Raw genomic sequence first — 26,388 nt, forward strand, 5'->3', positions numbered from 1 at the left:
ATTTTCCAGGCAACAATACTGGAGTGGGTTGCCATTTCTTCCTCTAGGGGATATTCTAGACCCAAGGATCAAGCCCACATCTCTTGTGTCTCTTGCATTGGCAGGTGGATTCTTTATAACTACACCAGCTGGCAAGCCCCAGAAATGTCAGGCACCTGAACTCAAAGCCATCAGGTATCAGCAGGTAAGTCCCTGAGGAGCTAAAGGAAGTCTCCCACAAGGGCAATACGTTTTGTCTGATGGTATGCTAAAAGCACCACTTGGCATCCAGGAACAGACCTGGTGATGTCAACATTATATTTAAAATAATAACAAACACCTGCAATGATTTCAGAATATTCTTTAAAATACTCTGAATTCTTATTCTCGTTACTTTATTACCTAAAAATCCATTCCACCATCTGAAAATTAAGATGCTAATTAACCATCAAAGTTCAATTAAATTGAAATTGTTTCCAAGAATCCTTCCTGCATGTCTCTAGTCAATTTATTTCCCCCACCCTGTACCACAACATAAGACTTGGATTGTGCTTCTGATCAAAGCATGATGACTAAGTAATAATTTACCATTAAACATCTTAATTTAGAAGTTGAGTATAAATGCATCTCCCAAGTTTGAATCAGAGGTTGTAACTCATTCATCCCTTAGCCATCAAAATTGCCTCAGCTGTAACAGTTACCCATTGGGGAGTCTGGGGGGGGGGGGTGGCGGGAATTAGGAGATTCAAACAACAGAAAGGCACTCAAGTTATGATCTCTAATTCCCTTGCAAGTCTGAAATTCTATCACATATTCTCTTTTTAAAACTACTCTAAACAACACTCTACACCTGCCCATTGAATAGCTAAAATAGAAAGTAATTATCAACTGTGGCATCAAACCAAACAAAGCTAACAGTCCCAAGGTTGAGACTCAGGACGTTAGACCAATGATGCCAAGCCCTACGCCCTTGTGTTTATGTCTGACATATAGAAGGTATTCAGTTTATCATGAATGAATGAAAAAAAAACAAATGAAGGAAGTGTCTACTAAATGGTCACCCAAGGCTTACAGGCCCTGAGATCCAACTGATTCTTACATAAAAAAGAAAATCTCTCACTGACTTTCCAAGATTCATCTTTTCCCATAAAATGAGAACTCTTAAAACAAGAATTCTTGACACTAAATATTCACCTTTTGCAAAGGGGAAAAAAAAAATGACAGCCTTATATCAGAAATCTGGAGAGAAGAAAAATGCCAATCTCACCTAGCCTTTCCAAACAAAAGCATGTTACCCGTTCTTCTTAACCTCAGATCCTTGAGAGGCCCAAAGCAAAATCATGTCCTCAATCAGCGGAAGGGCAGATCAGGAGACAAGATTTCTCAAAAGAGATCTGCCAGAAACTACAGGAACCACATCTTCTTGGATCTCAGTTTCCCCGTTTGCAAAGAGAGGGAAGTAATTTATTCCCCCAATACTTGAAAAGGCTGTAAGCAGATGCCTGGCGCCAGGGTTGGACCCAACGATCTCTTAGGTCCCTTTCAGCTCTGAAAATCTTATAATTCTTATAGTCACACTTAGTAGAGATACTTTTGGCTCTGACTTGAAAATTTGGCTGGAAACATAAACAGACTTCTACACAAAAACACACATTTACCAGCTATAATTTCAACTTGGCAACAGGAGTTTTCACCATTGGCCGAGAGAAAAAAGTGCAAAATTTTCTCTGGTGATTACATTACTCTAAGCTCCACTGTAGCTCAAGTATGAAGTTGGGGCAAATATGGCCAGAGTGGGGCCAAGCCTCTTATCACATCACACACTACCACACAAGGAAAGGACACGCCTGCCTTCTTTCGAGCTTGCCGATAATCTTCCACATATTCAAGAACAACATGCCTCTCTCACCAGATCTGCCCTTTTCCACTTGACAAACTCTGTTTTATTTTCTATCCTTCTTCCTTCTGTCTTACAGAGAATATAAGCCAACATGGCAACAGGCTCTTTGTTTATTTCTTTCTTTTTCAAAAACAAAGTCACAGCTTGGATATAGTTAGCAGGAAAAGATCCATATAGAAAAAGGCTTTTGTAATTTATGAAAGCCCCATGTTCAAACTTTTCTTAACGAAACCCTTTGACAAACCTTATTATTATTATTCCTGCATTTGTTATTTTTATATTGTGATCATTTTTAACATCTGTACAATCATTATAATTAGTACTTTCTAATCCTTCTATATTTCATTCAATTATTAGAGACAGAGATACAGTCATCTTATTTTTAATTAAGAGGAAAAGGGCCGTAGGGTGACCCACTCAAGATCATGGGACAAGAATAAGCTGCCCAAATAGTATCAAATACAGGTCTTCTGTCACAAAGTCAAGCAAACTTCAGAACTCAAGACTTTAAATGCTGACAAAATAGTTTCATAATTATTCAAGAGAGAATATAAGCTAAATAAAGCGTTAAAGTGTTTAACTGTGTAAGTAAAAGAATATGCAAAGAATAGCTCTTGGTAACACATAAATTTCATAAGGGTAGAACCCTGTCTTTTTTTTTTTTTTTTGCTATAGAATCCCTAGTGTTATAAAGGTATGCACATAGCACCCAGAAATTTTTCTTGAATGAATGAATTATATCTACCTTTGGTTCCCCCAGAATGAAATTTAGGAGAAAGTCATATAATGAACGGAACTAGTTAGGCAGTTACTTTCTATGGCTTTTCCTCTTTACAATTTATTCTGAGAAACCTTAAACATATACAAAGGCAGAACAAATAATGAATTAAATCTCCCTGCACTCAACAATTATCAATTCATAACTAATATTTTCTCACCTGCATTTGAACTCAGTGGCTCCCTATTCTTATGATTTGTCTTTTTCTTGGAGCACAGTTGATCTACACTGGTGTGTTAGTTTCGGTTGTAGAGCAAGTGCATCAGTATACATATAAATATATCTAGCATCCCAATAGTATTGTAGTGAATATGGTTAGCCATATACATATACAGTATACAAATACATATATTTTTAGAGTCTTTTGATTTTAAAGCAAATGCTAGGCACTATTCCATTTCACTCACCAATCTTGCTGACATTTCTCTAAAAAATAAGGAATTTTTTCCTTTATACATCTGTAGTAACATCACCATCCCTAAAAATAGGACATAAATACTATATGACATTATTATTTACTTTCCTTCCTGAGATAACTGGAGTTTAACTGCTTAAACAGTGGCAGTTGGTCACCAGTAGCCCTATGTGATCACAGGCTAACTTTCAGTGTCGCTTCTGACTCCAAATCTGGGTCACTATGCAGGGCTGGAGCATAATACTTCCAAGCAGTCAATTCACACTATATGCATTCCTGACCTCATTCAGAAGAGAAAACTCTAAGGACTGTTGCTGTTGCTTTTGCTAGAAAGATGTTGCTGACCAATTAGTACCCACAGTAACCAACAGAACCTTAAAATACCAGTCTTACTCATTTAGAAAGAAAATGTCAGTGGATATACAGAACAAAAGCAATAAAAAAGCATGGTTGTGTGTCCCCAGGATAACAAGAAAAAGTGAAATTCTCAGATGGCGTTCCTGAAGAATGGCTTTCAGTTTCAAAATAAAATTAGTAGGTAAAAGGATTTCCAGGGCTTCAGTGTAAAACCTGCAGAACTCTGAGAAGCTTGAGCTGGGCAGTTGGCATTAATGTGCCTTAGTGCTTTGTGAGATATCAAGCTGTTTGTAGGCTCTGGATAAGTGTTTATTTGCCACAGAAACAATGTCAGAATTCATGATTCCTAGCATTACTCACAAACATGACTTCAACCACAGATCTTACCTGTCCCCTGAAAGCACCATCATCAAGGGGCGGGGGAGGAGGGAAGTTTCCGGAGCCTGATGGAAGAACACTGGAATCATCCAGAGGTGGAGGTGGGGGTGGAAGAAAATCACCTACAGGAAAGAAATACACATGAAGTTAACATGGGTGCAATTTTCCAGAACTCTTTGTTCAAAACAGACAGTACGCAACTTATGACGGTTCCACCTGTAAGTACTTGACTTTGCCATGGTGCAAAACCAACAGGCATTCAATAGAAAGTTTACTTTGAATTTTGGTCTATTTTGGGCTAGGCATATGCAGTACAGTACAGTTGGTATTCTAGGCAGGGCAGCAAACAGCTCCCAGTCAGCCAGGTGGGGGCCAGGGTGAACAACCAATACACTTACAGCCATTCTGTACCCTCATAACCATTGTGTTTTTCACTTTCAGTACAGTGTCCAATAAATGACCTAACACACTCAACATTTTATTATAAAATAGGCTTTGTGTTAAATGATTTTGTCCAAACATAGGCTAAATGTAAATGTTCTGGGCATGCTGAAGGTAGGTGAGGCTAAGCTGTGATGTTTGTTTGGTAGGTTAGGTGCATTAAATGCATGTTCCACTTAACAATATTTTCAATTTAGAGTGGGCTTTTCAGGATGTAAGTCCATCATAATTAGAGGAAGATTTGTATTAGCTGGTATCTGACTGCTTTGTGATTGGCTTTGACACATAACTTTTTGTCCTACATAGCAATTATTCCCTATCTTACTTCTCCTCAGTTTAATCAGCAGCCTTAACTCAGAATGATGACCAGATGTAACACACAGAAGTGATGTGAAGCTGGAGTAGAAGGATCAAGTACATTCAGCCAGGCGCTCGGGCTGGTGGAATACTGAAGTGTGTGAGATGTATTGTTTGTTCTCACTACATTTTCAGTCAACTAGAGGAGGAAAAGAATGTATAAATAGGTAAGATAATACAAGATGAAATTTATTAAGAATCTACAGGCAAGCTCTTTTGGAATTTAAGATAAAGGAAAGTGCAGTTGGAGGAACAAGGAAGCTATACTGGCCAGATGGCTCAGTAGTAAAGAATCCACTTGCCAGTGCAGGAGATGAAGGAGACGTGGGTTCAATCCCTGGGCTGGAAATATCCCCTGGAGCAGGAAATGGCAACCCACTCCAGTATTCTTGCCTGGAAAATTCCATGGACAGAGGAGTCTGACAGGCTATAATCCATGGGAATGCAAAAGAGTCAGTCACAACTGAATGCTCACACACACATGCACACACAAAAGGGACTTCCCTGGCAGTCCAGTGATTAAGACTTTGCACTTCCAATGCAGGAGGTGCAAGTACAAGTCCTGGTCCCAGAACTAAGATCTCACATGCCACGTGGCACTATATATATATATATATAGTCAATGAACAGTATGATGTACAGCATAAGTTCATGCTAGGCAGAAAGAAAGGAAAATAAAAGTATAAAGGTTAGAAAAAATTAGGGCTTAGAAAATAAAGAGCAAATGATAATATAGCATGAAGACAGGAATGTAAATAACATTGTGCTGTGCTGCCCTTAGTCGCTCAGTTGTGTCCAACTCTTTGTTACCCCATGGACTGTAACCCATCAAGCTCCTCTGTCCATGGGGATTCTCCAGGGAAAAACACTGGAGTGGATTGCTATGCTCTCCTCCAGGGGATTTTCCCAACCCAGGGATCAAACCCAGGTCTCCTGCATTGTAGGCAGATTGTTTTACCATCTGAGCCACCAGGGAAGTTCAAGAATATTGGAGTAGGTAGTTTATCCCTTCTCCATTGGAACTTCCAGACTTAGGAATTTAACCAGGGTCTCCTGCATTGCAGGTGGATTCTTTACCAGCTAAGCAATCAGGGAAGCCTGTAAATAACAGAAGTAAGTCATAAAAATTGGAGCAATATGAAAATAAGCTTTTAAGTGTGTTCCACATCTGACTAAGAGTTTGAACTTTATCATGCATGAAGTAAGGATCCATTAAGGATTTCTGAGAAGAAAACACTTCTAAGAATGTGATTTACTAAAGACTAATCTTAAAGTGTGTGCAGGACAGATTGAGAGAAACTGCAATAAGAAACATCAAATTTGGAGATCTATATACTAACCAGGCTTTAGGATACTAGGAAATCCAACATCGCTATGGGTTAATAGTATAGAATCTTTTTAAATACTTTTTGCAAGAAATTATATTAAAAAAAGAAAACTTACATTTTCTAAAAAAAAAAATTATTTACATGTCCTTTTCCTTATAAAAATGACCTTTTTGAATGTTGGGGAACTGTTTCTCTTCAACGGATAAACAGCTTTTCCTTGCATTTCAGCTGTTTAACACTCAGTGATAGACGATAGTTCCTACCACTCAATGAGTCACTGTTGGATAGTACTAACACATCACAACTTGGGTCTTTAGAAAAAGAAAAATCTATATCTCACAGTGGAAGGATGGTGACATGGACTGGTTGTCTTGATACACCTTTGAGACTGTTCACTTGAGCTCCATCTATCTTATAAATAATAGTCTTACATAGAAAACAGATTTGCGGTTGCCATGAGGGAGGGAGCGGTGGGAGAGAGAGGGGTTGGGAGTTTAGGACTGGCAGATGCAAACCATTATATATGGAATGGATAGTAATCAAGGTCCTACCGTATAGCACAGGGAAATATATTCAAAATCCTGTGATAAACCACAATGGAAAAGAATATGAAAAAGAAGGCACATATATGTATAACTGAATCACTGTGCTATACTGCATAAATGAACACGTAAATCAACTATACTTCAATGAAATAATTTTTTAAAAAGTAACAGTCTTAGAGTTGGAAGAGTAGCTAACAGCTGTCAAGTCTATCTACCACCGTATTCAGGCAACCAAGATGTCAAACACACTGTCTTTAGAGTACTCTGATTTGGGGGCTCTCACTATGCACCAGGCACTGTGCTAAGATTTTCCTAAGCTACCTCTTATTTCCAAAACAACTATCTAAGTTGATGATTTTGAGACTTTAGAGCTCACTAGTATCTCTGGAAGGGCTGCTTAAAACACAGATTGCTGGGTTCCATCCCTGGAAATTCGGACTCAGTAGATCTGAGTCAGGGTCTGATCATTTGCATTCTGAATAAATCCCCAAGTGATGCTAGCGCTACTAGTCCTGGGACCACACTTGGAGAACTACTGCATTAAACAAAGGGTCAAATTATCTCTACTTAGACCCTACAGAATTGAGCTCAGTGGCATGTCTTATAGAAGCATCTGCACTTCTCTTAACTGCCTGAGTGTACACATGTGGAGATATAATTTGTCTGTATCCTTATTAAAATTATATGTCTCAGAAACCTTTATTAACCCCATCCAATAGTTCTATATTTGGCTAGATGTTAGAATCACCTAGGAATCTTACCTTAAAATGCTGATGCCCAAACTCTATCTCATACCAGTGCACTCGGGATCTCGGGGATGGGGAATGGAAATGGGAAGGGGGGGTCAGATACCCATATTCCTTTAAAACCCAGATAATTCTAATACGTAGTCAGGACTGAGAAAGAAACTCTTTGGCCTTCATGCAGCCAGACAGTGCCCTAAGAGAAATATTTAACACCTGTCAAGTAAAAAGAATTGTCACCAAGATACCTTCCACCATTAAAAAATCATCACATATGAGACTAAAGCCCACAGTAAAGTTTTGAGTGATCAGTAAAGAAGTCCAAGCTGATGGAGACCTGACGACCAAATTCTATTTCACAGCTTAATTTTCAGATTCAGTGTTTTATCTGGACCTATATCTTCTTCATACGCAATTTAAAAGAGGATTTCTGAGCACCTTATTTCTGTCAGAGGAATTAAATATAGTGAGGCACAGGTTGATGAGATTCTGGGAGAGTGAAAAGGAACCAAAACAGAAAACAGAATTTGTTTGTGTAAAGAATTATCTTGTAAACAACATAAATCCAGACCATGTATTCCAGGCAAGATTAGGCAGACTGTTAAAGCCATAGTGATAACCTCATAATAATTTTCTTCTTATTTTGATGAGTTATTAAGTTAGACCAAAATTTCCCATTTTCCAAGCTCAATTATCAGAGCTTCCCATTATGTTCTTTAAAGTGGAGCTCACAGTTTAAAAGGATGTGTTTGTCAGTGTTTAGTTGCTAAATTGTATCCGATTGTTTTGCAATCCCATGGACTACAGACTGCCATGCTCCTCTGTCCATGGGATTTCTCAGGCAAGAATTCTGGATTGGGTTGCCATTTCCTCCTCCAAGGGATCTTCCAGACCTAGGCATCAAACCTGCATCTCCTGTGGGTCTTACATCGGCAGATTCTTTGCCACTAAGCCACCAAAAGGATGTGGAGGAATGGAAAAATGTCTAGAAAACAGATATACACATGACAAAGGGATAGAAAAGGGATCTTTTGAAGGGAAGCATAACTAGCTAAGATCACTGGAATGAAAAACTCCTAGTAACTATTTTAAAACAGACTTAGAACTCATGTGTATTCTGACTTGAGGTTCACTCACCATTTTAACAGGTAAGTCAACAAAAGGAAACTCCTCTAAATTGCAGTAAGAATAATTTTGGCTTAAGAGAAAAGACACAATATCCATGTATAAGGAAGATGGCAAATGAACAGAAACAAATATATGTAAACAAATGTAGGGGGATCCTTTCCTTTCCAGTAGATTTCTTCAAACAAAGAAAGAGCATTTGGCTGACATGCTTGGGGCCAGAGGTAGTAGAGGTGGTGGTGATCCTCTTAGAGAAAAGCAGCTGGACAGAACCCGCTGCAAGCACCTTCCAACCAGCAATGCTAAGCTGTCGACCTTCACATCAATGCATGCCCTGTCCTCTGGGCTTGCTGGGGAATTCAAGTGTACTCCCAGACTCTGTGAATTACAGGGGCATTGAATAAATCAAACAAGCAAGTCAAAAGGGAAAAAAAGGACACACATTAGGCAAATGGAAAAGGCATGGTACATAAAACCTAAGAAAGAAACATGTGGTTTTATAAGAAGCAGAGTAGTCATAGACACATTTCTATAAACCCTGGTCCCCTCCTTACCCTGTTCCTCACCATCCAAAGCCTAGCCAGTCTGCAAAATACATCATCCCTCAGTTACCAGATAAAATGGTTTAGTGAAATACATAGCTGGAAATGGATCCTCAGAATTCCTTGGAGAGAAGCAAGGAAAGATCTAGTTTAAAATGTTCCACGTCATCCCAACTCACTCAGCTAATATTCAAAAGGCTTTTACTTTGTGCTAGATGAAGCACCACGAGGCAGTTAAAGGGTGACTGTGGTTCACAAAATATTGTATCCCTGACTCCCAAACAGTACTTTATGCCAGTTTACATCAGAGAACAGCCTGTTGTGAATACCATTAACTGGAAAACAGTGAGGAAAAACTCCCCGAAAGCCAGCTCTGTTTATTTTCTCAAGCTACCCTTTCTAGTCTAGGGGTAAAAAAGGCAGTGGCGCTGAGAACCACATGTGGCTCCTTCGTAGTAGCTGAGTTTCACCCACTGTAGTTACTCTAGTAACATGGCTCAGGCATGTGTAAACAAAAATTGCTTAGCCCTAGGTAATACAAAGTCCCCCATTAGGGGAGAAACGAACACGAATTTACTGACAAAGAAGATGGTGCATTACTGGTTATATGTGATTCTAGTGCAAAAGCACAAGGGAGTAATTAAACTCAGATCGTCAATTAAGTCTCAATTAATTTACCATGGTTAGCAACGGCAACAAAAGCAAGCATCATTCTCTTTCTTCATGATCCAAATATCCATGTAAACATACATATACACACACACCTACAGGTTCAGATAACAGCCCCTTTTGTGCCTCTTACACAAATGTCAAAATATCTATAACACTTGATTGCATTTGTGTTTATGGTCATTCTCTCCCAGTTAGAACTGAAACTTCTAAAAAAACAAAGCCTTCTCATAATGTATCTCTATATCCTCACCACCTGGCATAAGTTTGCTGCTGCTGCTAAGTCACTTCAGTCGTGTCCAACTCTGTGCGACCCCATAGATGGCAGCCCACCAGGCTCCCCTGTCCCTGGGATTCTCCAGGCAAGAACACTGGAGTGGGTTGCCATTTCCTTCTCCAATGCGTGAAAGTGGAGTCGCTCAGTCGTGTCCAACTCTTAGGGACCCCATGGACTGTAGCCTACCAGGCTCCTCCATCCATGGGACTTTCCAGGCAAGAATACTGGAGTGGGGTGCCATTGGCGTAAGTTTAGGGCCATATTATCCATCAGTAAACATAGGTTCAAAAACTAAAAAAACTAAAAAGTCATTTTAATCACTCAATTGATGTTTAAAAACAAAATGACCTGATATCTTAGATGCTTTTCAAACATCAATGTTCACATCACAAAAAAGATCTAGTTAAATGTAGGCTTTGACTCAGCAGGTCTGTGGTGAGGCTTGAGATTCTGCATTTCTAACATGCTCCCAAGAGATTCTGATGTAGATTCATGGACCACACATGGAGGAGCATGGCTCTAGGGTTCTTCCAGCTAGCAGATGTTGGCTCCCTAACTTTCTTAAATGGAGACTTTCTGGTTAAGGAAAACCTAACTTTAAGGCAAGTAAAATTACTTAGGAGCTCCTCAGATTAAGAATTTAAATTATGAGTACATAAGAGATTGGGCTGGAACACACGCACAGAGAATAAAAATAACTATGGTGACCAAATAATAAGCTTCAAGTAAAGACAGTTACTCTTTTCCATTAATAGTAACTAACAGAGAAAGGAAATATGTTCCAAAGAAAATAGCAAGGCTTAAAATGCACACTCCAGCGCTAACCTTTACTTTGGAAAAGGTAATATACTACCATCTCATGTTCAGTTTTCCTCACCTATTAAGTGAAGAAAACATTTAATAACATCTGCTTCACAGTGTCACTCTACAGATCAAATCAGTTAAAACTGAGATTCTGAACTATTTTGATTACAACCCAGAGTAAAGAAATAACCTTTGATGTGATGATGCAAAACTCCTATCTGGAGATATATAAATAAGTACATATATATCTGAAACAACGGTTTCATGAAATCATACCTATTGCATGTAAGGCACTTGGACATTTTCTGTTTATTTATTTCAAAGGTGTGGTTTATAACCCACTAAAGCGCGACTGTGACCCACGAAAGGGCCTCAACTCACAGTTTGGACATTGCTAAGCTAAACTGCATGTAAGTCACATGAACAATGCGTATGTGATAGTGGTGACTTGTACATTTACACACGATAGATGACACTTTCATTTTCTTTTTACTTATACACAAAAGAGCCGCTGAGTCTAAACTTGCCCACTCATTAGAGGGGACCAAGTCTGAGAAGATAAAGCTTTCTGAGCAAGGTTGAGTGAAGAGAACAAGTGAGAAGATAAAATAAATGTGACCGGAGTGAAAAAATCTCTGTGAGATGATTGAGTTATGTCACAGGTAACATTCTCCTCATAAATAACAGGCAATTTATTATGAAACCAAGCAGTTGAAGAATCTACTTACAATTTTACCCTCAAATCCATCTTCAATTTGCATTTAAACATGTACTACCTAGAAAACTCTACGAGAAAGCACACTGAATAAAATATTTTAAAAATCAAGTATTAAGGTCTAGGACAGCAAACCTTTATTGTGTGATAGTATATATAATATATATACAGATTTGCCTATTTTATCATGGAGAATCTTTTAAGTAGATTCCCAAGAAATTGTTAGCAGCAAGTTGTCTCTAGGATGCTCAATTTTGTAACTGGGGAACAAGTGTGCAAGAAAAACTCATTTTTCATTATACAAATTTTTAACCTGTTGTTTTACCCACTTATTTTAAAATAATACATATACACAATTCAGAAAAGAACAGTCAGTACCTGGAAACGTGCCACCTGCAAATGTGGAGCTGCGTAAGTTTTTAAAAACCATCAGGAAAATATTGGGCTATGTACAGCAGAGATCACAAAACCGCTGAGGGTCCCATTTAAGGCATCACGTACCAGTCTTCTCAATCTATTCACTACCCATTGGTTCTAACTGAAAATATGAAAGAAAGAGCCCTGGTTTACTCAATGTGTGGTTCCTACTAGAGATAGGCTAAATCTTTGGCTTATTCCCAGAGCCAGAGCCTGGAGAAGGCAATGGCACCCCACTCCAGTACTCTTGCCTGGAAAATCCCATGGACGGAGGAGCCTGGTAGGCTGCAGTCCATGGGGTTGCTAAGAGTCGGACACAACTGAGCGACTTCACTTTCACTTTTCACTTTCATGCATTAGAGAAGGAAATGGTAACCCGCTCCAATGTTCTTGCCTGGAAAATCTCAGGGACGGGGGAGCCTGGTGGGCTGCCATCTATGGGGTCGCACAGAGTCGGACACGACTGAAGCAACTTAGCAGTAGCAGCAGCAGCAGCAGCAGACCCATAGCCTAAGCACCATCTCAGTGTGAGCACAGATCTCTGTCCTGGATTAAGCATTCATGGAGCTACTAATAAAGCAGTTCCTGAATTTCCACTTTGTTCTTGTTCCTTAAGCGTGCAGCCCCTTTGAGAACTCACTGGCAGAAGTGATAATTATCAGGGCAAGGCTGGGCATCCCTGGTTCCCTGTCCTCATTGTCATCAAAATAGCAACAACACCGCCCCCCTTAAATGACACATCTTCATCTGTAAATGAGACGATATGTGACTTCAACCAAGTAGCTTCAGTTCTCTAGTTCTCAAATCAGACAGTTTTGGAGTTCAGGCTTTTATTATATATAATTATACATTAGGAGAGTATCCTTTCTACTTTTCCTCTATTTTTACTATCTGCTCCTTAACATAGAAAAGCAAATTGTTGATCCTGATAGTACTTAATTTTCTAAGTCATATAATTTAAATGAAAGGACTAAGATCAAAAAGAGCAAGGAAACACAATATTGGTATAAGAGAGTATAAGAAATTCAGCACTTGTGTATGCTACTTATATATAAATAAGAGTATTAGAGATAAAACTTTCTCAAGAAAATTTGGCAACAGGTATCAAAAAGCCTTAAAAATATTCATACACTTTGATGTAGCAATACCAATTATAATAAATTATTCTACTAAAGAAATGACTAAAGGGTATACAGGGAAGCATGTTAAAGAAACTTAACCACAGTGAAATATGATGGAAATGATGAGACTATTCATCAATAAAGTATGGGTTAAAAAAATCAACTGCAATCACACATTGGAAAATGGCGTGGTCATCAAAAATAATGATGTTGATCTAGATCTAACATTTATTTAGACATTGATGGGTGCCTTCTATGTGCCAGACATTAGACACCGGAAGGAAATCTCAAACAAACAAACAAGTAAACACAAAGAGCTGCACTCATGGAATGTATACACTATCAGAAGACCCCTTAAAAATAAATTACATAAAACATACTTAGTATCAAATCTTGATAAGTGCTTTATAGATATACAGGGCAACCAAGGGGAAAGGGAATGCTAGGGTGATGATGGAAAGTCACAGTTTTAAAGAAGATAATTGGAAAATGCTTCATGGAGGTGATATTTGAACAATGACTTAAATCTAGCGAAGGTGTGAGTCATGGAGTATCTAGAAAAGAACATGAATACATGTTTCTGATATATTACCTTGTGAGGAAAAAAGTGGGCTACTAAGTAGGGTTTATAATATGGCATTATTTCTGTGTAAACAATCTGTATATGCTAACAATTGTTATCTATAACTCATGTGGTGACAAGGGTTATTTTTCAATGCCTTTTCCTTTTGGTTTGTTATACAATAAATGTGAATTACAGGCATGCATTTTTTAAAAATCAAAAGGAAGATACTTTGAGATGAATTGCAGAATCTACTTAAGCCAGGGTTTAATTTTAATGCATCACTATATTTACCCAAGCCAAAATGTAATGTCTCCGTCATGCTTCTAAATAACTTAGCTTGAAATGCTCTTTGAGATTCTGAAATTAAAAGCAGGAAGAATCATTATCCTAAAGTAGATGAAGTCTCCCTGATTTTCAAATGGACAGTTTCACTCTACATCTAGCTAAAACAGAATCCTTAGGTCTTCACTGAGTTCAATAGGCCTCATGCTTGACCACAAAAAAATACTCTGTAAAAAGGTGAAACACCTTAGTGCATCATATCTAAGTATGTTGTGTTTCTCTATCACATAGTGGTTTCCAACTGTTGAAAAACAAATTCACTTTCTTAGTCAAAAAACACGGAATGATTTTCAAATAATATGAAATTAGGAGGCCACTCTGGTTCTGCAAATGGACTAAAACCAAACAGAATTTTTGAATCCACCAAGTGTCAGTTGTCTTACAAAAAGACAGTAATTTCCACCAAAACAACAGACCACACCATATACTTTTGGTTTCCAAAGATGGGCACTCAAAATAAACAGGGCAATGATTTAAGCTTGAGGCATCAATCTTCTACCAACTACTGAGGTCCCCGCAGCCCCCTATAACAAAAAGTGAAATTCTTTCAGATAAAAATGAAATAAAAATTAAAAATTCATGTTGTGGGCACAGCATGAGACAACAGTCAAGAGAAGCGAAAAATCTTAACCACTGAAAAAGAAGCTGGCAAACAAATATCAATGTGCTGAGAGGCTATTCCAAAAATACCCCTTATCCTTAGAGATGGGACATGGCCCTGTGGCAGCCATTGAGGCCAAACGCTTACCTTCTCTCCAAAGATGGTGATGGAGTTGGAGGGAGTACGGTTTCAAATAAAAACACTTTAAATAGCTCATTTAAAACTACTTCACCACTGCTATATCTGGATAGACTGACACATCCTTACTCCCAGTGACAACATACTGCTTCTTCCTGATTCAGCCCTTTTGTAGCCCATACTCTGCTCTCCATTATTTAACTGCATACCTACTGGTTTCTCCTACAAGACTAAAAGCACCTTGAAGGCAGGCTCTCTGTTTTAGAGAACATAAGGAGATCAAACCCATCAATCCTAAAGGAAATCAACCCTGACTATTCATTGAAAGGACTGGTACTAAAGCTGAAGCTCCAATACTTTGGCCACCTGATGTGAAGAGTCAACTCACTGGAAAAGACGCACATGCTGGGAAAAATTGAGCGCAGGCGAAGGGGATGACAGAGGATAAGATGGGTTGGATGGCATCATTGACTCAACGGACAGGAGTCTGAGCAAACTCCGGGAGACAGTGAAGGACAAGGAAGCCGGGCATGCTGCAGTTCAGGGAGTCACAAAGAGTCGGACACAACTTAGTGACTGAACAAAATCAACAGAGCACACAATAGATGCCTGATAAATAATAGTATCACTATTATAAATAACTATTACAAATCTATATTATACTAAACTGAACTGAACTCTGAAAGAATGAACATAGGTATTTCTACCATAGACCACTTTGCCCCTTTCCAGTTACTGATGCAAGGGCAATGCACTATAATATTGTTGGTTCTGCATGATGCTCATAGCATGACATTTAATAACATCAGTCTGAAAGTAGCCACCTAGTTTTACTATTGTTGTCATTGTTTTTACACATTAACTTACTCAGAGCATGTCTAACGTACTCAGAGCATGTCGTCAAAATACAGACCCTGAGTCCCTCATCCCTAAGTCACCGCACAGTTATGGGGACATGCAAGCCTCAAGAAACATTGCAACCAAGTGTACTGTACTTGATCTTTCTTCTGTAATAAAACTCCTGGAGACAGGTCTCAACAGTATTTACATCTCATAAGGTACCTAGAAACTCCTTCAAACTCTCCAGGAGTGTTGGAAGGTCAGGTTTCTGCCCATAAAGGAGGAACAGGGAAATGAAGAACTAGAAGAAGCAAGGTCACATGGATAGAAACTCGAAAGGGTAGTGCCTGAGGTATGGAAACAGCTCTGATTTTAAGGAAAGTGTCCAGCAGCATCTCACGGAGCACTTTCTTTCACTACATCTAGTGAGGTCCCACTCTACTGTTCTTAGATCAGCCGCTTTGGGGTTGGAAGCCAGACCAAGTATCTTGGCACACTCCCCACACGACTGTGACATGCAGCCTGGCTAAGAGTCACTGACCTTCATGAAAAACAATGTAAGACTGAGAAGCTATCCTGAAAGACAAGGCAACTAACTGCAACTTGTGGTTCTAGATGCGATCCTAAACCAGAAAAGGAATCTTAATAAGAGAGCTGATAAAATCTGAATAAAGTCTGTATATTAGGAAGAAGTATTGTCTCTGTGTGTTAATTACCTGATTTTGGTAGTGCAGTATGATTATGAAAGATATCAACATGTGGGGAAACTGGAAAAAGGCAAAGTAAGAATCCTTTATGCTATTTTTCAACATTTGTGTAAAGTCTGGGATCATTTCAAAGAAAAAAGGAAAAATTTATTTTACAATTTAAGAAAAAAAATAAGAAAAATGACTTTTTAAGAAAAAAGGTCTAGACCAATAATTTTATTTTATAGATGGAGAAATTTCAACCTATATGGTAAAGGGAACCACACATAAAGTGTAAAACCATACCAAGAAACCCAATGTGACCCCATACCTCCTAACTTCTGACTGAGGTCCCATTTACCACAACAGGTGGCAAATTCAGTGTGAGAAACAGAATCTGTTTGAGAATGAGGAGGAACCCTGCCCAGCCCCTACAAATTCAGAAGACTATGAAGAAGAGGGGAGATTCTTACTATTTAGGACACTTGGATTAGATGATTGGAAACAAGTGAAATCTTCAATAACATCCACGCTAAAGGAAGCACGGATAGACTGGGAATCCTAGTTTAAGGATCCGCACCAATGAAATCCCATCATGCTTCCTGGGTCCCACTGTGCGAGCCCATTCCCCTGCCTCAGGAGACTCCCTGAGGATAAGAAGGGCTGTCTGATACCAGGGGCCTCCTGTGATTTCTCCAGTCTTCATCTTTTATGCACAAATGACTTCAAATTCTTCTCACTGAGAAATTCTTGTTACTATTTATATAAAATGATGCCAACCATTACTCACTCTCCTTCGACCCTGCTATTTTATCGAAACTGAGGCTTAGTAAATGCATAAATGCTTTAAAAATAATCAAATAGAGACACTCATTTCATTTCAAGGTGGCTGTTTTTTGGCATGTTTTTTTTTTTTTTTCCAAAAGAATACTGAAGCTGACAGGTACTTGCTCTAAAAATTTACTTCGCCACCTGCTAGCTGAAATATTGCTTTCATGGATTTATATTGTATTAAAAGGTCACTGGCTGTTTAAGTCTTAAACAGTTTTAATCATTCTAAAAGTCTCTTAACAGTAAGAAAAGGAAACTCAGAACAAACAGCAGCAGGGACTCTAATTAAAAGGGCCAATTCATCTAATTTTATTTGGGGTTAATTATTCAGGATTCATTCTTTGATGTGTAAGGAATAGCAATTAGTAATTTTAGTGATTTGAGAATCATTGGAGGTGTAATCAGTTAAAATGAGTGAGTGTTTACAACACAAGGTGGTGAATTAGTCTCTCTCAGCTGGAGAACAGGAACATTAGGCTCCAAGAGATCAAGGCTAAGAACTGCAGACCCTAGTAATAACAGTTACTTCAAAATAAAACACATGTCAACAGCATCCAGTGTTCTCTTTCCTCTGAGCAAAGGCGATGCACAGAAGCTTCATGGAATTACCTTTACCAGATCTCCACCTTTGCTTCTCTTGGCAACCATGTCCCTTAATTTGGCTCTTGACACCATGCTAACAGTGAATACATTACATGAAAAAAAGCCAATTCTAAATGAACATACCATTTATCAGCAATATAATACCTACAATAACCATGCCATTCGTTATCTGTATCCACATCAGTATCTGTAACTGATGGTGGTGGATCCCCATCTGAACCTCTAGCTCAGTGCTCAAAATTGAATTCAGATACCCTAACCCACAGACATGCTCAGCTCCCCTTGTGTACTCTATTTTTCTATTTATTTCAGTACAATTCCCCCAATCACAAAGGTTAGGAGAAATCCTATTTTCTTTTTATTCCCTCATTCATTCACACTGACTATAACAAACCATATTAAATGATTTCAAAACTTTCAAATTCATTTACTGCTCTGCAGTTCTACTGCCACCAAAATACTTAATGACTAGTTACCTCATATTTAAACTTATGAAACAATTGAAATGGTTTCCATTCTTCCCAATCTATTCCTTTCCAACTAATCACATACACTGGTACCAGATTGAAAACTTCCATTGGCCGCCAAATAACCAAAACAATCTTTGAGGGAGAGGGAGGACAAAGTTGGAGATTCTCTCTTCCTGGATTCAAAACTCACCAAAAAGTCACAGTAACCAAAAGAGTATGAAACAGGCATAAGGCCAGACATAAAGACCAAAGAAACAGAATAGAGAGGCAAGAAATGAACCCTCACATACATGACCAACTGAGTCAATGGCAACTTTGCTAGGTTTTAGAGGATGGTTTAGGAATTCTAGAGACTTGGTAAGACCCCTGCTCCAGGCTTCCCATGATCGGACAGGATTTCATACCGCACAGGCAGAATCTTTAAACAAGACAGGCCTCTTAGGAGGAAATGGAGAGCAACTTGAAAGTTAGCTCCACCTTATACCTTCTTAGAGTGCTCTGGTGAGTATGAATCGTATGCATTCTTTGAGATCACTGCTGCTAGCAGAAGCGATGCAAATCCTGTACTTCAGAACAGTGGCTTTCACTCAGCTACACACCCAGTCATCCATCCAACTACCTTCCTTGACTCATGCCTTTGGTCATGCCCTTGTAGCCACCAAGACCTCCCTCTTCATTTTGAAGCCCAAGCTATTCTTGGAGGCCTGGTTCACCTTCCAAGTGGTGACCTTGGCTAACCCCAATAGCTAGACCCCATGGCTACTCCGAATAAAAGCACCTTCCAAACTCCTACTCTATGAAGCCTTTCGACAGCATGTTCACGATGCATCTTGTTGAGAATACAGGGACCATTTGCCTGCACTGTGTGTTCCTTGAGGGCATACATCACCTATGATTCATCACTTGAGCCCAAAAGTACCTCTTCCCACGCTTCAGAGAGTTGAGATAGAGAAGAGTTAAGAAAATATTTGCAGAGTGGGTATATGCATGAATTCTCAACAACCACAGGTTGAATCCTAGCCAAATTAAATTATCCTTTGAAGGGAGAATCTGAGTAGTTATCAATCTCAAAATAAGTGTATATATGTGTAAGGAAGAGAGAAAGAGTGGGAGAGAGGCATTGGAGTGTAACTAAAACAATAGCAAAATGAAGCCCTAGCAGCGAAATAAACAAATACTGGGTTCTCTCTGGAATGTTTAGAAATCTTGGAAAGGAACCACAAAAAGAGCCCTGAGGTGGCACTAACTTGGCACATCAAGTGCTTCTGCGACTGATTAACCCGACATTTCCTTGGGTTTGGGAGTATTACTAGGTCACTTTTATTATGGACAAACTGTTCTTGAACTATTTGTAAGACATAAACAAGCTATTGTGATGAATCAATCAAACAGGTCAGTTTTGTCCTGAAAACCATGTGAGATAGCCAAGGCAAAACAACAGTCACCACCCCAACCAGGCAGTCAGACCAACAAGAACATCCCCAGACCCCAGTGCCTTTTGCTTAGTTTTGGATGGGTTCTTTTTGCCCCACGTTGACCTATAAACCCCCACACTTAAATGGGCAAGTCTTGCATCATGAGCTTCAAAAGGCCTCCAAAGCCTATTAGATTCTGTAAAATCTATTAGATTCATGAACTTACATTTTTTTAAAAATTAGAATAGAGAATTCAAAAAGTAATCTCCTGAAAAGTCAAGTTTGTCTCTAGGGAGGCACTCCAAGAAAAAGCTCACTCTTTGTATTTCATTCACTCTGCTTTCTTCACTTCCTCAGATTAGGAAGTCATGTGAGAGGAGACAGTCCCAATGCAAAGTTTGGTGACGTGTTCTGGGCAGGAGTTCAGGTACCTTGTTATTTTAGCAGACCTGGACTGGCTGCCCAAAAACATAATTTAGCTAAGTGCGGATCTTGCCCCTCTTCCTGCTTCATTTGGCCAGCTGCCTCGGAAGGTCTTTCATTCCAGAGGGCAATGGATTTATGGCTCCTTTCAGTTCTCCAACAGTAGTTCCACTTCTTTGAGTTTCAAGTTCAGTGAGCTCAGTCTTGGCATTCAAGATGCTCCTTATGTCTCATCCTTAAGAGTGCTTGCCCTGGGTCTCTTTGCCGAGGACATGGTGGCCGTTCCCTTCCTGGCACTCAAATCAGCAATATCATGCTGCTTCTTATAAATAGACTCATCCCATTACTCAAGTTACTTCTCTAAGTCCTACTGGCACTTTCATGGCTTAACTGGTACTAATGGTACAACTTTATAAACTCACAAAATCATCACATCAGAAAGGAATTAGAAAGGAGGTTCTGCTAGTCTACGGGTCAGCAAACAATGGCCAAATCCAAACTGTCTCCTGTTTTGTAAATAAAGTTTTATTGGAATACAGCTACACTCATGAATTCATTTTTCATCTATGACTGCTTCTGTGCTCTGTTGGTAGAACTGAGCAGCTGGAACAAAGACCTTACAGCCAGGGAAACCTAAAACATTTCCATCTTCAGTTCAGTTCAGTTGCTCAGTCGTGTCCGACTCTTTGTGACTCCATGAATCGCAGCACGCCAGGCCTCCCTGTCCATCACCAACTCCCGGAGTTCACTCAGACTCACATCCTTCGAGTCAGTGATGCCATCCAGCCATCTCATCCTCGGTCGTCCCCTTCTCCTCCTGCCCCCAATCCCTCCCAGCATCAGAGTCTTTTCCAGTGAGTCAACTCTTCACATGAGGTGGCCAAAGTATTGGAATTTCAGCTTTAGCATCATTCCTTCCAAAGAAATCCCAGGGCTGATCTCCTTCAGAATGGACTGGTTGGATCTCCTTGCAGTCCAAAGGACTCTCAAGAGTCTTCTCCAACACCACATTCAAAAGCATCAATTCTTCGGCGCTCAGCCTCCTTCACAGTCCAACTCTCACATCCATACATGACCACAGGAAAAACCATAGCCTTGGCTAGACGGACCTTAGCTTCTAGCCCTTGAACTCATTTTACGGATGAGATTAAGAATCAGGAAGGTTAAAACAGTGTTCCTAAGGAGTAAGCAAATTTTTCAAAGCACGATATTTAGAGCAGTGCTGGGCATATGGCATATACACATTCAGTAAATACGAGATCTCTCCAGTTTGACAAGAAATTTCATTCCTTTAATGTATTATAGTGTTCAGTGTTTTGTTTTTGTTTTTTAATTACAACATTGTAGCCTTTGAGAAATTCACTGTCTGGAGGACTGAACAAATTTTTAAACAGATAATACCAACATAACATTGCATCAGTTTTCTATTGGTATTGCAAAAATCTACCACGAACAGTCCTTTAAATTTAACACAAATGGAACACCATAGAATTCTATAAAAAAGAAGGCTGTCATGAGCCTCACTGGGCTAAAATCAAGTTTCAGCTGTGTCGCACTCCTGTTGGAGTCTCCAGGGAACCCATTTCCTTGCTTTTCTAGCATTTAGAGGCCACCACCACTCCTTGGCTTATGGTTCCCTTCCTCCATGTTCAAAGCCAGAAAAGGGTATTGAAATCTTTCTCAAATTACATCATTCCAAAGACTTCTTCTATCTCTTATCATTCATTTCTACAGATCTTCGTGATCAACTCCATCTGCAACTTTTATTCTCCTCTGCCATGCAACTGGACGTATTCACAGGCTCCAGAGATTAGGACATGGACATCTTTGGGGCCATTATTGTGTTAACTGCAGTTATCATAAAGAAGGGAAGCATGTACACAGTGCTATAAACCTCAAAGAACAGTTTATCAGCATAGGGACACAAGGGTAGGCAAGAGTTAAAACTCTTTCATGGTACAAATTTTCTGGACTTTCCCAAAATTTTCTGAAAATATCATCCTATTTCACCATATTTTAAATTTAAAATATCTATTTTTCAACTGTTTGAGTTTGTTTCATACACACAGTTCTTTTCTTTTGGCAACCATCATCTTGATATCACAATTTAAGAAAAGAAATGCTATTAGACATTAGTTTGATGACCTTTAAGAAGTAAGTTGGGGTTAGAATTGCATACTTTCCTTGTTGGATTGCTTTTCTAAGGTCAATTGTGCAGATAAGAAAACTCAGACAGACAAGGAACCTGCCCACACAGACTCCATCTAAAATCTAGAGAAAGTTCCTTCATATCTCTGACTCACATAAATAGAATTAAAAAATGTTAGGGCAGTGTTTCTATGATGATTTACATGGCAGTGCTTTAAAAACAGTGGGGGGAGTGATAAAATCTAGTACTTTGAGAAAAATAAATGTAATGATTTAGCAAATGATGGAGCTATACATTTTACTTTACATTTTAGTTCTTTAGACAAAAGTATAACTGAGACTAAAAGACATAAAAATATGTGCCTTTACTGTTATTAAGACTTAGGAAAAAACTATGTTTGCTTAGAAAAAATGTAAGAATGTCACAGAAACATTAATAAAGGTCTATCAACACTGTGTAACTCTATTTACAAATCATAAGGCATAGCAATGAAGACCAAAGAGAAAGTCCTTGGTGTGAGCGACAAGTAACTGGAAGTGTTCAAGTAGAGGCAAGGAGACCACTTGATGTGCACATTATAAAGCTGATCTAAGCTTTTTTAACCCAAGAGACCCAGTATGCGACCTTTAAAGGTTCCTGACTTAAAGCACAAGAGTCAATTGATAGCAATAAGAGACTTAGCCTTTTTTGTTTTCTTTTAATGGATATAGTCAGAAAATGTACTGTGGGACTTCCCAGGTAGTGCTGGTGGTAAAGAACATGCCTGCCAATGCAGGAGGCGTAAGAGATGCGGGTTCAATCCCTGGGGTGGGAAGACCCCCTGGAAAAGGGAGTAGCAACTCACTCCAGTATTCTTGTCTGGAGAATTCCATAGACAGAGGAGCCTAGAAGATTATGGTCCATGGGGTTGCAAAAAGTCAGACATGACTTAGCAGGCCACACTACAACAATTTTCTCAAACACAAGTAGGTGCTTACGAAGTACATGACATGAAATAATTCTCTAAGCAAGATCAAGGGAAAAGCAACGTGTAATGTAGAGATATTCTCTAATCTGACCCTGAGTCCCATGTCTTGCTGTCTCACTGAAAATGAAAGCTGTTTGTATTCAGATTTTCCCCCAGAGTTATATTTTATTCACTATAAGGCCATAATTTGTCAGAGGACAAATGAGTGGTCACCTAAGCAACATGAACAGGAGTAGCTAGGCTGTCAATTCTTGCAAATTGAGGCCACAAGAATCCATAAACTTGCTGCAATACATAAAAATCTGGTACAAAGCTTAGAAACATGTGAGAACTTTCTGACCTGGCCCTTGTTAACTAAGATGGAGGTGATGCAACAATATTTCTTAAATTAAGGTGTACACATTTCCACCCTTTACAATAAAACCAAGTAAAATACCAAATTACCAAGACGGAAAATTCCCACCGTAAACAACCGGAGCTACCGAGAAGAGAAAAACAGGACATTCAGTCATAGGAGCTCAATGCCCTCCTGTTAGGAGAAAATACACACACATTCCCACGCAGAACCTTTTCCTTGTGAATAGAGCTCAAGGTGCAGGAAATAGTTTGATAGAGACATTATATTACTTAGACAAAACTCAACTAGATTATCTGTTGGTTTATTAGATTAAGGCTTTAGGCACATTGTTCTTCTCTAAGAGCTCCTGACATGAGCCAACACACACATTCTTTGGAATGAAGGCTTTTGTGAGAGAATTTTATGGTACTTAAGCTCTTGAAAAGACTTGTGAAGCCTTCACACCAGAGGATTAAACCCAATCTTTGGGGCTACCACATTAGGAGGGTCCAGTTCACTTCACACAGCCTTAACTAGGACATGTGAGCCTTCTTGGACATAACACCGAAGAGTTCCAACTCATTTATTGCGGGATTTCTCATGTGAACCCCCATCCCCTCATCTTAGTCACAATTCAAACAGCAGATCCTGAGTGCTGCTGGATGAAATTGAAAGCAAAGTACTCTAGAAATAGAATTCTACTAGGTTTCATTTCTACCTGTCCTAAAGGGGAATATACTCTTGGTTTTATTCTTATTTAAATTCCAGTCAGGGACATTCTTAAAATAATTAATAAATTCCCAGCACATATTGCATCACATATTCTAATTCCATACTTGACTGTAAATAAAAGCTCATGGATTAAAGATCATCACATCCACTTGGGTTCTAGTTTGATTTCATTGCTTTGTTTTCAATAGTAGGGCTTTTTCAGCCTCAAATTGGGTCTAAAATTAGACCAATTTGTGGAATTAAAAGAGTAGCATTTTAAGCTTCCTTAATCTTTAAAGGTGGGATTCCTTGGTGGCTCAGACAGTAAAGAATACACTTGCCAAGGATTCAGTCCCTAGGTTCAGGAAGATCCCCTGGAGTAGGAAATGCAACCTACTCCAGTATTCTTGCCGGGAGAACTCCGCAGATAGAGGAGCCTAGCAGGCTACAGTCCATGAGGTCGTAAACAGTCAGATATGACCGAGCGACTAACACTTTCGCTTTTCTCAGTTTCAACATTTAAAAGACTCAGAATGACTGTTCATCCCAAACCATCAGCGTTATAAATGTAAGAAGAAGATATATTTCTAGAAGCAGAAAGACCTTAACATTTTATTCAAACATCTACAGCCTTTGCGTCTCTAGTATTTAAGGTGTTAGATTGTAAAGTGCCTCTTAATACTCTCAGTTATAAATCAAGTATAGTAAGTATTTATTTATCCTTACAGTCAATGATTTCTATATCTTGCTGATTACAGCCTATGAAATAATTTGAAATTACGACACCTCGCTGTTTCATCAATCATTAACGAAAAGGCTCTTTTGACTAAGACTTACAGAAACCCACAAAGTATACCCTAATACCTGTTCTTCCTTTACCTTAATCGTTTTATCTATAGAACCATGTATATCAACACAGTGCAACAGAAATGTCTACAGGTTCAGAAATGCTCTACATTAGGTCACTACTCACCAAGTGTGGCTCTTGAGTACTTGAAATGTGACTAGTGATTGAGAGACTAAATTTTTTAAATTTTATTTAAGTTTAATTAATTTACATTCAAATGCAGATCTGCAGCTTCTACACTGGACCACACATATCTCATCATATTTTATTTATAATTTTTCTCCCTACCCCAACTCCAAACTTCTTCAGGAAAAGCAATAAATCCAAGATTTTAATAGCAAATAATTTAGACCACATAAATATTTTAGATTAAGAACTGGAAACATAAACATGCACCTGTGTTTCCATTTATTTAAATAGAGCAATAAGTTTTGGGAAGATGAATTATGTCTTACTTTGTCTCAGAAGTTCAAACCCAACACTATGTCAAGCATGATTACAATTGGAAACCTGTCAACGGGAAGAGTCTTCTCAGTATCCACTGGTATCAAAAGAAGAAAGCAGCCCAGGAGTCAGTGCTGTCATGGGCTTGCTTGAAGACAGAAGGCAGGAGGAGAAGGGGACAATAGAGGATGAGATGGTTGGATGGCATCACCAACTCGATGGACGTGAATTTGAGCAAGGTCCAGGAGTTGGTGATGGACAGGGAAGCCTGGTGTGCTGCACTTCACTGGGTCGCAAAGAGTCGGACACAACTGAATTGAACTGAACCTGTTTTCTCTCCCAACCACTTAAGATTTAAAACTGTCATCCAGTAATGTCCCTATGTTGTGCCTCTAAAGCTAAGCTGTCCTTGAGAAAGTAGAGGTATAGGGAAAACAAAAGACTGTCTTTTCTAATCTCCTCCTCCATAAAACAGTAGCCACTCATATACATATACCACAGCCACAAGATCAATAAATACCTTTCAAAAGAGACTTCCAAACATGTTCTTCATGGCTGAGAGAAATCTTTTAGACACAACTACTATCAATGAAAATTTACAGCAGCAATTAAATTATATGATATCTGGGAATAGCTTCAAAATAATCTTGGGTAAAGGAAAGAAAAGGGTATATAGATGAAACAAGACTGGCCTAAGCCAAATCATTGGCAAAGACAGAGAATATATTCATGAAGGCTTATTGCAATATTCTGCTACTTTTGCATATGTTTGAATTTTTCCATAGGAAAATGTTTTTAAAAATGAAAAATACATATTTTTAGAGGTTATAATAGCAACCCTCACTATCCTAAAAGTTAAGAAAGGTAGTGAAACATAACTATGCTCACCTCATTTTTTAGTTAAATGTGCTGCCCTCATCTATTTTTTACAAAATAAAGTAGACAACTCTTCAGGATCAAGAAAAAACCCGTCTTCAAGCTAGTCTCAGCCAGTATGTTTAATGTTTCATGCAACATGCAAGGACCTCAAATCCTTGCTGAATCTTTTATACACATAGCCAATTTACCCCATATCTAGTTCCCCTTCAATTACCTCTTCAGATGTTTGGAAAGGTGCCTAGTGGATGC

General features: G+C 38.9%; 1 protein-coding gene across 7 annotated transcripts in view; it reads right to left on the reverse strand.

Moving 5' to 3' along the window:
- LPP (LIM domain containing preferred translocation partner in lipoma) overlaps positions 1-26,388 on the reverse strand; it is a 739,124-nt gene that overhangs the window by 423,588 nt on the left and 289,148 nt on the right. For all 7 annotated transcript variants that reach the window (XM_018046708.1, XM_018046713.1, XM_018046723.1 and 4 more), the window contains one exon: positions 3,817-3,929. In XM_018046708.1, the coding sequence (XP_017902197.1) occupies positions 3,817-3,929 (113 nt within the window). The remainder of the gene's footprint in view (positions 1-3,816; positions 3,930-26,388) is intronic.

This window comes from Capra hircus, chromosome 1 (genome assembly GCF_001704415.2).
Source record: "Capra hircus breed San Clemente chromosome 1, ASM170441v1, whole genome shotgun sequence".
Taxonomy (NCBI): Eukaryota; Metazoa; Chordata; class Mammalia; order Artiodactyla; family Bovidae; genus Capra; species Capra hircus.